This window comes from Lycium ferocissimum, chromosome 11, assembly GCF_029784015.1.
Source record: "Lycium ferocissimum isolate CSIRO_LF1 chromosome 11, AGI_CSIRO_Lferr_CH_V1, whole genome shotgun sequence".
NCBI lineage: Eukaryota > Viridiplantae > Streptophyta > Magnoliopsida > Solanales > Solanaceae > Lycium > Lycium ferocissimum.
In genome coordinates, this window is record NC_081352.1 from 36052033 (window position 1) to 36066431 (window position 14399).

Below are 14399 nucleotides of genomic sequence, written 5' to 3' on the forward strand. Positions count from 1 at the left end.
AGAAGACTGAAAAGAATTTCCTTGGCTTACTCTATATAAGAGGCCAAGGGAGAAGACAAACTAGACCATCTTGAGCTTCTTCTGACTTGCACGGCGAAGATGAGTAGCCTAAACAACAAGTGGTTTTTCGCCGTTGTGATACTCTTCCTAGCTGGTCTAACACAGGTCAATGGAGAAGAACACATAACCTGCACCAGCAGGAAAAGCAAATGCTTTCTGAAACATTTATACTGCCCTGCAGAATGCCCAACAGCATCTCCCAGTGACCCGAAGGCTAAAGTTTGCTATCTCAACTGTAATTCTCCAATGTGCAAGCCTGAATGCAGAAGTAAGAGATTCTCTATGTTCTTAGTCCTTGATCAGTTTTTAACCATTTTCTGTTATATTCACATATGTTTGAACTTGGACTTTCTTGTGCTACTATGCTAGAACTTTACTTGGAAACACAAAAGTACTGTAGCTCTTTTTTTTTTTTTTCAAAGATCGAGCTCAGAAAAAAAAAAGAATATTTTTTTTTCTTGGGTTAATAAGTCTTTCAGTTATTGGTAAATTCTAATTTTAGTCCTTGTGATAGCTGATTAAGTACATCTGACCTTCAATGAATTCCCACCTACCCATGTGTTATGTTAAACTTATATTTGTTAGTTGTTACTTCATATTTTAGGGTAATATACTTCTAAAATAGTCCAAATATAACATACTTTCTACATAAAGGGACCAAAAACACACAATTTTGATTTATTAAAGGTTAAATGCGTTGAGTCATATATCACAAGGACCAAAATTAGAATTTATCAAATATTGAGGGACCAAAAGTGCTAGTCTCCAAAACAAACATGTTCATATGAAAAAATTGAAACTCTTCGTATTGGACGATCATGATACTTTCTGAAAATCTAAATTCTTGATCAATGATAATTACAGACAGGAAGGCGAATTGCAATCACCCCGGAGCAGCATGCTTGGATCCTCGCTTCATTGGTGGAGATGGAATTGTCTTTTACTTCCATGGCAAGAGCAATGAGCATTTCACCTTAGTTTCAGATCTTAATCTCCAGATTAATGCCCGTTTCATTGGTCTGCGACCTGCTGGTAGACCCCGAGACTATACATGGATTCAAGCTCTCGGAATCCTCTTTGACACGCATGGTTTCTCAGTGGAGGCTACCAAGGCAGAGTCTTGGAACGACGAAGTTGATCATCTGAAATTCTATTATGATGGAAAGGAGTTAGGCTTACCAGAAGGCTATCCGTCTATATGGAAATCCTCCGAAAGCAGCATTAAGGTAGAAAGAACTTCAAACAAGAACGGTGCTTTGATTACACTTCCAGATGTTGCAGAAATCTCAGTTAATGTAGTACCTATTACCAAAGAAGATGACAGGATCCACAACTATCAGATACCTTCTAATGACTGCTTTGCTCACCTGGACGTGCAGTTCAGATTCTATGGCCTCTCAACAAAGGTTGAAGGCGTTCTTGGCCGGACTTATCAGCCAGACTTCAAGAATCCAGCAAAACTAGGTGTTGCAATGCCTGTAGTGGGAGGTGAAGACAAGTACAGAACTTCAACCCTTTTATCTCCCAAATGTAATTTTTGTATCTTCTCTCCAGCTGGAGTTTTGAAAGAATCAGACCCACTAGTCATGAATTTTGGGACTTTAGATTGTACTGGAGGATCAAACAATGGCCGTGGAATAGTTTGCAGAAAATGAGGAACCAATTGGATTATATTTCTTCCTTGTTTCAATTGACAAAAGTTGTCACTTGCAGAAAATAAAAAGCTTTATGTTCAACCAATCTATATTGAAGCACGGATTTGCAGTTTTCATTTTGAGTTGTAGTATGTTTATTTCATAACCAAGTTTTTTCCCTCAAGGACAAATGATACAGATATGCCCTAGTTCAGAACGACAAATTTGTAGTCTGCAGCTATGCATCTAAGACTTCAAACAAACTTTACATTCAAACAAACTTTACAAGAATGACTAATGAAAAAGTGCTACAATTGGATGCATTAGAAGAGTGGCTAAGAACTTAAGCGCAAGAAATTGCTATAATTAGGCCAACAGTGCGTCAAAGGAAATTATAGAAGCTTATGATATGAAAGATCCAACATAACAAAGGAATCAGATTTCTCACATACTAATAACCTATGTTGCTCGGACCCTTCACTTTTGCTGCCGCACCCGTGTCCGACACGACACGACACCGACACTGTCACCGGATTCGTGTCGGATCTGGTCAAACGACATGGGATACTTTGACCAAATCCATGAACCAATCTGAGAAAAAATTTGAGGCCATATATTGAAAGAAACGGAGAGCTCTTGAAGAGTGGACACTTATTGTATCTAGAAGAGTTTCAAGTTAATTAATATTTAATTATAAATGAAACATAACTATAAAAAATTATTTTTGTTTTTTATTTCTAGGCATAGATTTAGTTATTTTTCTTATAATTTTGAATTATTTTAGCCGAATCCCCGCACCCGTATCCATACCCCCGAATCTTAAAATTTAGATTATGCCGAATCCGACCTCTAGATCCGTACCCGTATCCGACACTCGACACCGAGTCCGAGCAACATAGCTAATAACTAGATGTTTAAGATGTTGAGAAGCCCCCCGCACAACTTTTATAGAGGATTAGTGTATGCAAAACAGAAATCTCCGTTCAACTGATAACAATGATCAATTTAAGAGAGCACAATTATTGCCTTTAGGGAAACAAAAGCAGCAGTAACAGCCTGACAAACTTGGCCAGAAGATAATTCAGCTGAAGTGCTGCAACAATTGATTAATATTGTTTCTCTCCGGGTCACTGATTACAATGCTTTGACAATTTATAGTCATGATATCTATGAGTAAAAAGGCAACTCTATATCACCTATGTAATAGTTCAAACAAGGTTACAACTCTTAGTATTACAAAGACAAATTTCAATGGATGCCCAGCTCCACCACAATAATTTACAGTACATACTCGAGCATTTTATTAGGAAAAATTGACTCAAATACTATGAATGAAAAGATTTTAAAATCGCATTAATGTTTCATTGAAGCCACAAAATAAAAATGATTGTTCCTTTTCACCTTCCCCGTGGATTTACCAGCTGAGAGAAAACAGCACTAGTGGCAACATCCTCTGCATCATCATCAGTTCCCGAGTTAATCCCTTCGATCATACTCACACTATTGTCAAATGGTGTCAAAGGTATGCTGGGTATATGGTTCGTGCTGTTATCATCGGGCTCCACCATAGCGGATGAGGTTTCCTCAAGCTGAAGAGCATATTCTAGATTCCACAGAACATCCCCCATGGAAGGTCTATCAACTCCATGGTCAGACAAACACTTCTCGGCGGTCTCCCCAAACTTCTTGAGGGAAGCTGAATTCACCTTCCCTGCAAGATTTTTGTCCATTATCTGATCCAACATGCCTTTCTTTTGCCAACCCATGGCCCACTCAGCTATATTGACTTGTTCCCGTGGTAGGACTGGATTCAATGCAGGTCTGGTGCAGAGCACTTCCATTAGGACAACACCAAATGAATAAACATCTGATTTTTCCGTAAGCTGCTGTCTTCTAAAGTATTCGGGATCCAGGTATCCAAAGCTACCTTTAACAGCAGTACTGACGTGGGTCTGATCAAGAGCCGGTCCGGTTTTAGAAAGACCGAAATCAGCAACTTTGGCTACAAAGTTCTCATCCAAGAGTATGTTTGTAGTTTTCACATCACGGTGGATGATGCTCTGCGATGCACCAGTGTGGAGGTAATGCAATCCCCGAGCAGCACCTATACAAATCTCGAGGCGCTGCTTCCATGAGAGAGATGGAAGATCCGTTCCATAAAGATGACTTCGGAGAGGACCATTTGCCATGTATTCATAAACCAAAATCATTTCCGATCTTTCATCACAATACCCAATCAAAGACACAAGATGTCGGTGGCGAAGTTTTGACAACATTTCAATCTCTGTTCGGAATTCAGCTAGACCTTGTTCAGATCTCGGGTTGCCTCTTTTGACAGCAAGCATTGTCCCATCTTCTAGTGTTCCCTTGTAGACTCTACCAAAACCACCAACACCAAGGAGCAAGCTTTCATCAAATTTATTAGTAGCATCCATTATTTCTTGGAAACTAAAGAATCGACCAAGATTGGGTGAAGCTAACGATATACAGCTTGCCGTTCCACTCTTTTGAGAAGTTTTGGACATATTTGTCATAGTTAAAGAGTTTCCATACAGGGGAAGAGGAAGCCATGGGTGCCCCTGCTGAGGAGACGTCTTCGATCTGCGGGCTACCAAGCAGCAATAACAAAACCCAATAATTGCTAATGCTAATGCAGTTGATGCTCCTACAGCAGAACCAATTATAATGCCTTTCTTGTGCTTTTTGCTAGGCCTCACAAGTAGAGTCTCAACAGATGAAACCCCACTCAAGCTTCTAGCTCCGTTGCTAATCTTCATGATTTCCAATCCATTCATAATCGCATTGATGGGATCTGCTCCTGTGTCTGGACCAACACTGACTGTCAGAACACCTGAATTTGTTGAGGAGTTGGAGACAAAATCCTTGAAATACGGCACGTCCAACTTACCAGCTGAACTCGACAAGTCTAAGTCCCGTGAAGCAATGTCCTCATTTATATACAGATTAAAAAGTAGAGTATCCAAGGACTCGCTCACGATATCACAAAAATGCACGCGGATGAGGTACATGAAGTTCGTATCAACTGGGAACTCCCAAGTGATATTGAAATTCCCATCGGCAGTATTAGCATCTCCCATTGTTTCAGCAGTAGCATAAACCCAGTATGGTGCTATTTCAGGAGTGATAGTAGCTGGATATTTTATGCTTGAAGTACTAACCGAAGCATTCACCGCAGAGCTGTTGACGTGCAGATACTTAACATCATTCTCCCAAGTTCTCCCTAACGTATCGTTCTGAGCAGTAACCAAAGGACCTCCCATGTTTAGCCGATAAACAGTTTCAAGTGCCAGCCCAGAAAGGCCATTGAAAGGGGCTGGTGGAGATGCTGCCACTGCTTGGTCAGGAATCAACTCATCAGGGACCGATACAACTTCAATCGCATTAATAAACGCGATTGAATTGTTCGAAGGGATTAAAGCAACGGTCAAGCTATCTGAAGTGACATTGATTGAGTATTCCTTAAAAAGGTAATTACCCTTATATCTCTTGAAGCTGAAATTGTGCAACAGAACAAAATTTTCTGTGACAACTGTGATTGAGGCAGATGTTAAGTTATGGCCAGGAATAGGGTAGAAATAAAGGCGAACCCAATGCCGCCCTTCTTGATGAATATCAAACTTGTAAGATGTTGTAGTGTGGAAAATTCTAGCAGATTGGTAAATTGAAAATGGAGCAGTGGAATTGGATGTGGCAGCAATAGAATTTTCTTCACTTTCTAAAGCAACTGATTTATGAGGTGTATCAGGAACAAAAATCTGGCCAAGAAAGGTTACATTTTTGGAAGATCCACAAGCAATCAAATAATTATCAGCAGGTTTGAAAGCAGCATTAGCCACCTGAATCAAGAAACTAGACAACACAAAAGCTAGAACCAAAGACATCCATCTCACTAATCTAAAAGCTCCCATTTTAACAATTAAGTACTGATTTTGCAAACCATTAATTGGTCTAATCAAGCTAAGTTGGAATATAGATCTATCTGCAGCAATGTAAGAGTAAAACAAGCTAGAAATTATGACAAAGGCAAAGAAAGAACTAAGCACTTTCTCGCAACAAAAAAAAAAAAAAATCAAGATTTGAAATGGGTATGAAGTGAAAAAGAAAAAGAAAGAATACCCATAAGACAATACCTGAATGCCACCATGAAAACACAATCAAGTAGAGCTTTTTAGTGCAAAGTTCCAACAGCTCTTTACAGGCTGTTTGATTAGGCTGTCATTTTTTACAGAAGATATAGTAAAGGGAAAAGAGGGACCCTCACAAAAGAACTAGGTAGTACAAATCAAACCCCAGTTGCAACAGCTGTTTTCAAGGGACATTGTGGTTTGATTTTGATATTCGGTATCTTATAAGTAAGACTGGAATATTATAGTTGAAAGAGCTATGAAGCTTCTGCAAGTTATACATTAATAATTTATCTATCTGTGCCAGGCTCTGTTTTGCATGATTTTTTAAATTTATTTATAAGGCAATAGTAGTTACTAGTATACATTATAATGATTGAAAAGGATAAAAGAATATAAGGTCTTAAAAATTAACTTGATTTTTAATGATAAAAAGTGATAAAAGAAACGAGCTAGACTTAATAGTAATGTGAATTTAGGCAAAAACATAACACTAACAGAAACATATATTCATATTGAGATACAGTGAAACTGGATAATGGGCCTAACTCCACCTCAACACTAGTTCAATGAGAATTCTCAATATCATAGGAAGAGACATTCTCATCCCTAAATGATCCGACGTTGAGCTTAACACCTCCAGCACACCCTAGGTCGAGCGCAACATCTGGTAAACTAAGAATTGAAATGGTTTGGCTTTGATATCATGAATAAAATATGGATATTGAACCTAATTCAATCTCAAAAGACGTGAGAATTACCAAAATCATAAAAAAAGACTTTCCTAAAATGACCGAGGTAGGAACTCAACATAAACAATTAGTTGGGATTTATTACAATGACATTATATACGTTGAAACGAATTTTTAAAAAAAAATAGTATTCCCTCCGTTCACTTTTACTTGTTCACTATTTCAAAAATAGATTTTCACTTTTACTTGTCCACATTCGTATATCAAGAGAAAAATAATTTATTTTTCTTGTTTTATCCCCAGTATTAATTACTCATTTCAAATCATTTTTCAAATTCATTAAGAAGTCATACACCAATTAATATGGATATTATCGTAAACGATGCACATCATTTATTAATTTTTAAGAGGTGTGCAAGGTTCATAGTGGACAAGTAAAAACGAACGGAGGGAGAGAGTATTGCATAACTTGGAATAAATAGAGTAAATTATGATGACATTACATTGGAAATGAAAATGACAATTAAATAAAGGACAAGTAGTTAGGCATCAAAATTTGTTATTCCATGAATATTTTTGTGTAGCACCTCTAACCAAACAATTCCGAATTATAGTTAACTTGTGTTACTGCCTTGCTGGGGGACCAAGCTACCAGCTTTCTACGCGGCTTTGAGATACGGAGGAGACAACTACTAGCGTCACATCTTTGCTACCGTTACCGTCACCGTCACCTGGCCGTTTGCTCTTTTGTCTGCTAACTGTAGTTGGTTAGGAAATTCAGAATTGGGTGAATTGATCTGCTAAATTTTCCCACATCAACGGAGGATGACTAATATTTTAAAATAGAAGGGTAATTTTGACTCTTTATCCTAAATTTTGTACCAAATTTGTAAGTAATATATAGGAGACGAAATTATAATTCTAGGATAGCCTTATTTTGGACCAAGCAACAGAAAGAAATATTTTGAGAAAAGATAAATTTATCATTTTTATTATTTTATTTGGGGATTATATAGAATGTGGTATAAAAATAATACTATAATTTTTAGTATAAACAATCACAAAATTGCTTTTTGCAACAAGCATGGATGAAACAATTTTAAAATTTATCCCGAAATAAAATCCCTTATTCACCAACCAAACGGCTTCGTATATCTTCCATTATCATTTTTTTTTTTCATTTGAAAAGAACACAATTAAACCTTTTTCAATTTACAAAATGATTATAGTTTTAAGATTACAAAATTTAATTTGTTTAATTTTATATTCTATTAAACCATGACACATACATCAAAACAAAGAAGGTGTATCATCTGATGACTGACGGCGTTAAAGCAGTATTCTATTTGTGGGTCTAAGCTATCAAATCTTTTTTCTAATAACCGCCACACTGGAGCACATGGCCACGAATACTTGCGCTACCTTTTTAAAATAAGGTATTATTATTCTTTTCGTTTTCAGGAAAAAGAATATTATTTTTTTTGTTTTTTAGCGCTAACAGTATTATTCCTCTTCACTATTCTGCAACTCTTCCACAAGAGGAAGAGTTTCACACTTCTGAATGGTATACTTTCATATGTAAAAATAATTTACGACAATTTCTGCTTTTGATTATATATTGTTGTAAGATCATGGATTCATGGTCATAGAGCCTTCTCCACTATCTAAGTTTGGTTATTAATAACAAATGATTTGTTTTATCATTGGATATGGGAATTTCTTATAAGAGTTTCAATACAAATCATTGTACAATGATAACACGTCGATTGTTCAAATGCAATAATAATTCGAGAATTACGATTCTTAGGAGGACTTATTGCGCATAAATCAAGACAAAATGTCTCCATATATAAGTGATAGTTTTTATGAAAGCTTTCAATATGAAAGAAAGGGACAAAGGGTGATGAGAAAGTACCGAGTCCAACCACCAAAGTTTTACCTAGGATGGTAAGTACCCTTCCATTATAATTATAAGTTTCAAAGCTTAAATTTTTGGGGTTACTTTTGGTAGGAAGCGTTTTACCTGCAAAGTGAGACTTAACTCAACACGAATTCGGATTAGTCGTGTTCAAAGCGAATACCTAACACGAGATGAGAAGCCAAAAAAAGTGATTGATAAACCATAAACAATTGCGGGATGGATAGATCTCCACCTTTTATCAGAGATCTCCATTTCAAGTCCTAAAAAAGAAAAAAATTCAAGTAAGGAACACTTTCTCCTTTAACAATCTTATGTATCGTAAATTCGAATTAATCGGAATCTCAACACGTATTAAATAAAGTGATTGATAGTTTTTTTTTTTTTTTTGGAAACTCTAGGAAAACCAGCAGCCGCTACCCGTTGAGTGTGCACTGGGTAAACCCCCCACTGTGAAATAGCCTGCAAACCCCACAGGGAATAAAACACCAGCAGTTCTCGCGCGCTGCGCTCGACTGAGAAAGCATTAGGGAGGGGTTTCAAACCCGCGACCTCCCTTAGGGAAGCTTCCCCTCAAACCAACTCAGCCACACCCGATGGCGCGTGATTGATAGTTTAAAAGGAGTATGTAGATAATTTTTCGGTAGTTTAGGCTGGAAAAGCAATTATTATTTTCAAGTTCAAAGATCTTGAAAATGCGTGTGAAAGCCTTTAGCCCGAGGTCAAGGTCTTGTAACGCATTTTCGTGTGAAAGCCTTTAGCCAGAGGTGAAGGTCTTGTAACGCATTTTCATCTTCTTTCTTCCGTTTCTTTAGCTGTTCACATGTCTATCCCTTTCCAGAGAAAATTGACAGTATAGAACCTTTTTTTTGAGCCACTCTTATTTTGACCTTATTTCGTTTTTATCAGACGGAGCATCTTATGGTATATAAAATTAATTTGTATTGAGTGTTTATGTCAAGTTATTATAAATAAAAAGTTTAATGAATAAAATATATTACTTAATTATAATTAAATAAAAAATATATACAAATATGTGTCATATAATTATTGATATGCTCTCCTCAGTTTCACTACTAAAAATCTCTATTTTTGAATTTCTCACTAAAAAATATTATTGGCTATTTCTCACTGCATATCAGTGAAAAAACTTAAATAGTAGTATTTTCATATGGAAAATTAAAAACTTTCTCAGCATTTCAACGGGAACCTATTTTTACCATGCCTAACAAGCTAATTTGATGGGAAAATTATGTTTATAGCACAATTTTTCCACTGAATATCGGTCTGAAAAATTGGTATTGAATACGCGTTTTTTTCTAGCTTTAAATCGTCGAAATTCAAAGCAACAAGAACAATTATGAAAGAAATGGAATCTTCCCTGTACTCTGCTCAGAGCAGCCTAATTATATGCCACGTCTGTACCACACCTGGTACTTCTCCTTGAGCAACTTCGGCCATATTTGCCACGTAATCAGTCGTAAGTAATGTTTCTGCCATTTCAGTTTCTCTTCATAATGCTCATATCCGGTTAATCGTTTTAAATAGATCTACATCTTTAAATTGACACTGTTCGTTAGTTCTGTATAAGAGTTTAACGTTTATAACGTCATGATTCAATTTTAAGTAGGGGTTTGAACATGTGGTTTGAAATCATGATTTGAAACTATGAGATAAAATCAGCGTTTGAACATGTATTTCATCTCATGGTTTCAAACCATCGTTTGAAACCCCAAATCATCAAAAAGGCATGATTTGGAGTTTCAAATCATAATTTCAAAAAATTTAAATAAAAAATTTGCCCCGTAAGTTTATATTTTGTAAAAAAAAATAATTCATAAGTTGGTAGATATATTTAACAATTACTCCCACCAACCATTTACCAACCTCATTAACTTTCAACAACTTTACTTATGTCTACCAACCTTTATTTATGTCTTCCAACCTCATCACTATTCATGTTAAAATTTTCGTTTTTATTAAACTAAAATTTGATCAATTGGTGTTGTATTTTTTAGAAAGGCCTTCTAGTAGCGTTTAATTTTGTTATGAATCATGATCATTTGCTTCATTTTGGTAAGATTGTATAGAATTGAGAATATTTTGATAGTTTCACAACTTGTGGTTTTTATGTATAAGAGAAAATACAACTTAAGATATCCAAATTGATGTCCAAACACGTGATTTCAAATGTTTCGCTTTCAAACTACGTGTAAATGGCTCCAAGTTGGATGCTCATATCTTTCACATAATATTAGAGACAAAATTTGATGACCTTATTTTTGTAACTGCCATCTCTCGTTATTACGTATGTGATTTCCACTCACAAACACTCATGGAGCTGCTCTTGGATCTTTCTTTAATACGCACGCTCAAACATACTCAAAATTCAGTCCATTGAGTTGCTAATATTATCGCAGGCACATTATTAACACGTTGAATCTGATATGTCTCTCTACTCAGAACTCGGATCCATTTCTATTGTGCCTCCCTTAGCATTAAAGAATCAAATTAATAAAAATAAATAAAAAATAATCCTATTTATGACTAAATCCTAAACCGGATTATAAGTGTTTCCCATGGATTGTATAAACATTTCCAAATGAACTTGTAAGTTGTAACATCTTGGACCACTTCACTTGGATGCTCAAAATTTTGTAGGTCCGTAATGCCCAATTTTTTCACAGTTGAAAAGATATGTTGTTGGTCCCACTAGAAAGACAAATTGGACGATTTTGTTGATATTTAACGTATTCGTCGAAGATTTTATATCATTTTTATTCTCTGTGTTCAACTAATTAACATCAACTGCTTTAGAAAAAGGGCGTATTAGGGAAGTTGTTAGTGCATGAAACACACCGCCATTCACGGACGTGCGTGAATAATGCCGCGCGGCGCGATTCTGTCCATGTCTTAGAATACGATGTCGTGAAGTCAAAATCCAAATTAGCTAAAAGTAGCAAATTAATGAATGGGTAAAAGTCAATATAATAAAAAGTGGAGTACTTAAATCTTTTTTTTTTTTCCTTCGTATTATGTGCCATATTAGAGTGTTAAATGGGCTTATTGGGTAGAATTTAGATAGATGAAAATAACTTGAGTTAATAAATGTACAAGTTAATAACTCGTTCAAAGGTTATTTGAAAGAAATGGGATAAGGTCGATGCCCGACCGCTTGGCATTTACATATAGTTAATTTAATTTGTTTGTTTTATTACAAATTGTTCAATTACCTAATAGAACTTTTTATTATAATGATAACATAAAACATATCAAACAAAGGAAGTTTTTGATAAGGTTTCTCACTGGTCATTTGGAGCTATATATTTAGTTTAAATCAGACAAACTTTTAGATGGATTAGATTGAGCAGGAAAAATATATGCTGAATTAATAAACGGTGGGTCTAGAATGTCCAAACTCGGCTTAATTTTTAATCAGTAATCATCGTCCATAATGCATCTATAAAACAATACACAGACTTTTCTTTTTTCATCATTAAATCGGTGTATGTATCTTTTTATTTATTTTTATCTATAAGTTCTTTGGCCAGCTATATCAATTATTCATTATCAATAAAAATTGGTAATTTATCTAAGCACGATCTTTATTATAATTTTGGGGAGGCACCACCTTATTCTTACTTAGTAGACGTTTGGCCATTAAAATAAAATATTTTTCACTTTATTTGGAATGTTGGAGTTCAAGATGGAGTTGTGTTTGGTTATAGTTTTTGCAACGAATATTTGGTTGTTTGAATGTACTGAAAGTGAAAATAGGTTTTTAGGTGTTTTTCAAATTCCAAATACAACTTCATTTGGAATTTTCATGGCCAAACGTTGATTTCACATAAAGTGAAAATGTTTTCCGGAAAAAAAGTGAAAAATTCTCATGGCCAAACGGGTCCTTATTGGAGTACAAAAAATTGGAACACTATAACACGTGTCGTGTCTCCCAGTAAGTTGTTGCTAAACATCGACCGGTGCTTTTTTTTTTTTTACTAATCCCGACTTTATTTGTAGATATATCTAATATCTTTTTTCTTTTAAGAGGAAATTAAATTCTAGGACTAAACGAACTTTTGTATTGTTTAAACAAAAATCCATTAAACATGTATGAGATAATATATGGGCAATTTGCACGATTGGCCATATTTGGGATGGTCTTTAATTTTTGTCCCTTAAATTAGTGGTCTTTAATTTTTGCTCTTCGCTAAAAATTTCTTGGTTCCGGGTTTGAATCGCCGCTCAGTCAAAACTTTTTAAAAAAATTCGCAAAATAGAGTTTCAAACATTACCTTAAGGTTCTTCTCAGGCAGAGTTTGGCTACAAACTCTACTTAAGGCAGAGAAGCCTTCAGGCATAAGGCAAACCTCTACCTTCATTAAGGCAATTTTTTTTTTTTTTACTCAGTTAGAATTTTGCAAAACTCTGGCCTAAATTTTGCCCGATTAGGCCTAGTTTTGCTATGAAACTCTGCTTTGGGATTTTTTATATATTTTTTTGACTGAGCCGGGATTCGAACTCCAAACCTCACGGTATCAGGCGAAGGCTGAGCAAAAATTAAGGACCAGTGCCTTCAAGGGAAATCCGCGCAAAAAAATGCTAATAATATTAGTCACCATGCTTCCAACAGGAGTTGAAACACTCTTCAATCAGCTTACCTATTGGACCAATAAACCAACGAAAGAACACAAATGGGCCAAATCCAATAACAGCTTTTTGTCCGGCCCACCCACAGTAACTAGAAGGTTTTCTTGGATCAGTTTTCAGTCCAGAAAATAAGCGTCGAACTTTCTGCGTAGTGCTACTTTGCAAATGACACGTTTAAAATCAAGTTATAAATGATAGTTTTGGTACATGGAAAAAATTTAAAACTCTATGATTAGTCAAATAAAGTAATATAAAATGAAACGGAAGAGTAGCGGATATAGTACAACACATGCAAGAGAAAGGAGTTGGAGCTTTCTTCTTTCCTTCCATAATGACAGAGTGGGCACAACTCCTCATGTGTCAATTTCAGTACATGTAAATGCGTAGTAACTGTATTAACAGTGTGAACATCAACCAAAAAAGGTATTGGAAGGCGCATTCAACGTGTATTTTCAAAAAAACATACAACCCAAACTATCTCTTTCAAATTGGTTAGCAGCTAGCACCGTGATCATGAATTGACCGGCTAGATCACTTAATGTTCTATAGATGAATAAATATCTAGCTAATGTGATTAAGGAATGTATATGTTATTACAGAATTATTAATCAATGCGATCTAGGATATATAAACCTCTGGTACTTTCAGTAGAATCGGGTATTATTAACAAAGGCGGAATGGATATAAACCTCTAGTCAGGATTAACGTGATCTAGGATTCTAATTCTGTAAAGTTACTAGGTTATTAATTAATAATTTGTACATATTTGACAAAAAATTTAATACAAATATATGATTGAATAAAAATTTCTTAGGTTACTTAACTCACAGGGCGGCTGGCTCACCCATTAAGCTGACAAACTAACAAAACTAGTCCTATTTTGTGAAGGATATATAATCGTATCTTAAGAACAAAAAAGGAAGCTCATTCTATTAAACGCTATGTTTGTTCAAACTCTTGAAAATTAAATATTTTCCGGTGTATATCGGATCCTCCAAAACCTAGCATTTTGGAGGATCCGAAACAACCTAATGTATTGCCAGAGACGGATCCAGAATTTAAACTATACGAGTTCAACCTTTTTATGATTTTTAGCATGCAACCCATTATATTCTTAAAGTTATGGGTTTATGTGTACTATTTATTGCAATTTTAGTAAACTTTTACATATAAATTTACATTCGCGTTAAAAAGTAATTGGTTGATCGAACTCTACAATGCATAATATATTTTTGAAGGATCTGAACAACACAGACTCTCTAGAAAAGCTCTACGTAAAAATTAAGTTGAAACGTGACAA

The 14399-nt window shown here is 35.4% G+C and overlaps 2 protein-coding genes across 2 annotated transcripts; one reads left to right on the forward strand and one right to left on the reverse strand.

Annotated features, from left to right (window-relative positions):
- The first annotated feature begins 99 nt into the window (after positions 1-99).
- LOC132038294 (uncharacterized) lies at positions 100-1831 on the forward strand. The gene is made up of 2 exons (XM_059428979.1): positions 100-328; positions 925-1831. Exons 1-2 carry the CDS (start codon positions 100-102, stop codon positions 1713-1715), a joined length of 1020 nt encoding a protein of 339 aa, XP_059284962.1. The 3' UTR covers positions 1716-1831.
- A 943-nt stretch (positions 1832-2774) lies between these two features.
- LOC132037304 (receptor-like protein kinase THESEUS 1) lies at positions 2775-6113 on the reverse strand. Its single transcript, XM_059427798.1, has one exon. The coding sequence runs from the start codon at positions 5621-5623 to the stop codon at positions 3092-3094; it is 2532 nt and encodes an 843-aa protein (XP_059283781.1). The 5' UTR covers positions 5624-6113; the 3' UTR covers positions 2775-3091.
- Between the last annotated feature and the right edge of the window lie 8286 nt (positions 6114-14399).

What these genes read in the sequence shown, in the direction of transcription:
- LOC132038294 (XM_059428979.1), top strand. Translation starts at nt 100, where the DNA reads ATGAGTAGCCTAAACAACAAGTGGTTTTTCGCCGTTGTGATACTCTTC. An exon ending in GTGCAAGCCTGAATGCAGAA is followed by an intron (nt 329 to 924) that starts GTAAGAGATTCT and finishes TGATAATTACAG; the next exon opens with ACAGGAAGGCGAATTGCAAT.
- LOC132037304 (XM_059427798.1), bottom strand. Translation starts at nt 5,623, where the DNA reads ATGGGAGCTTTTAGATTAGTGAGATGGATGTCTTTGGTTCTAGCTTTT.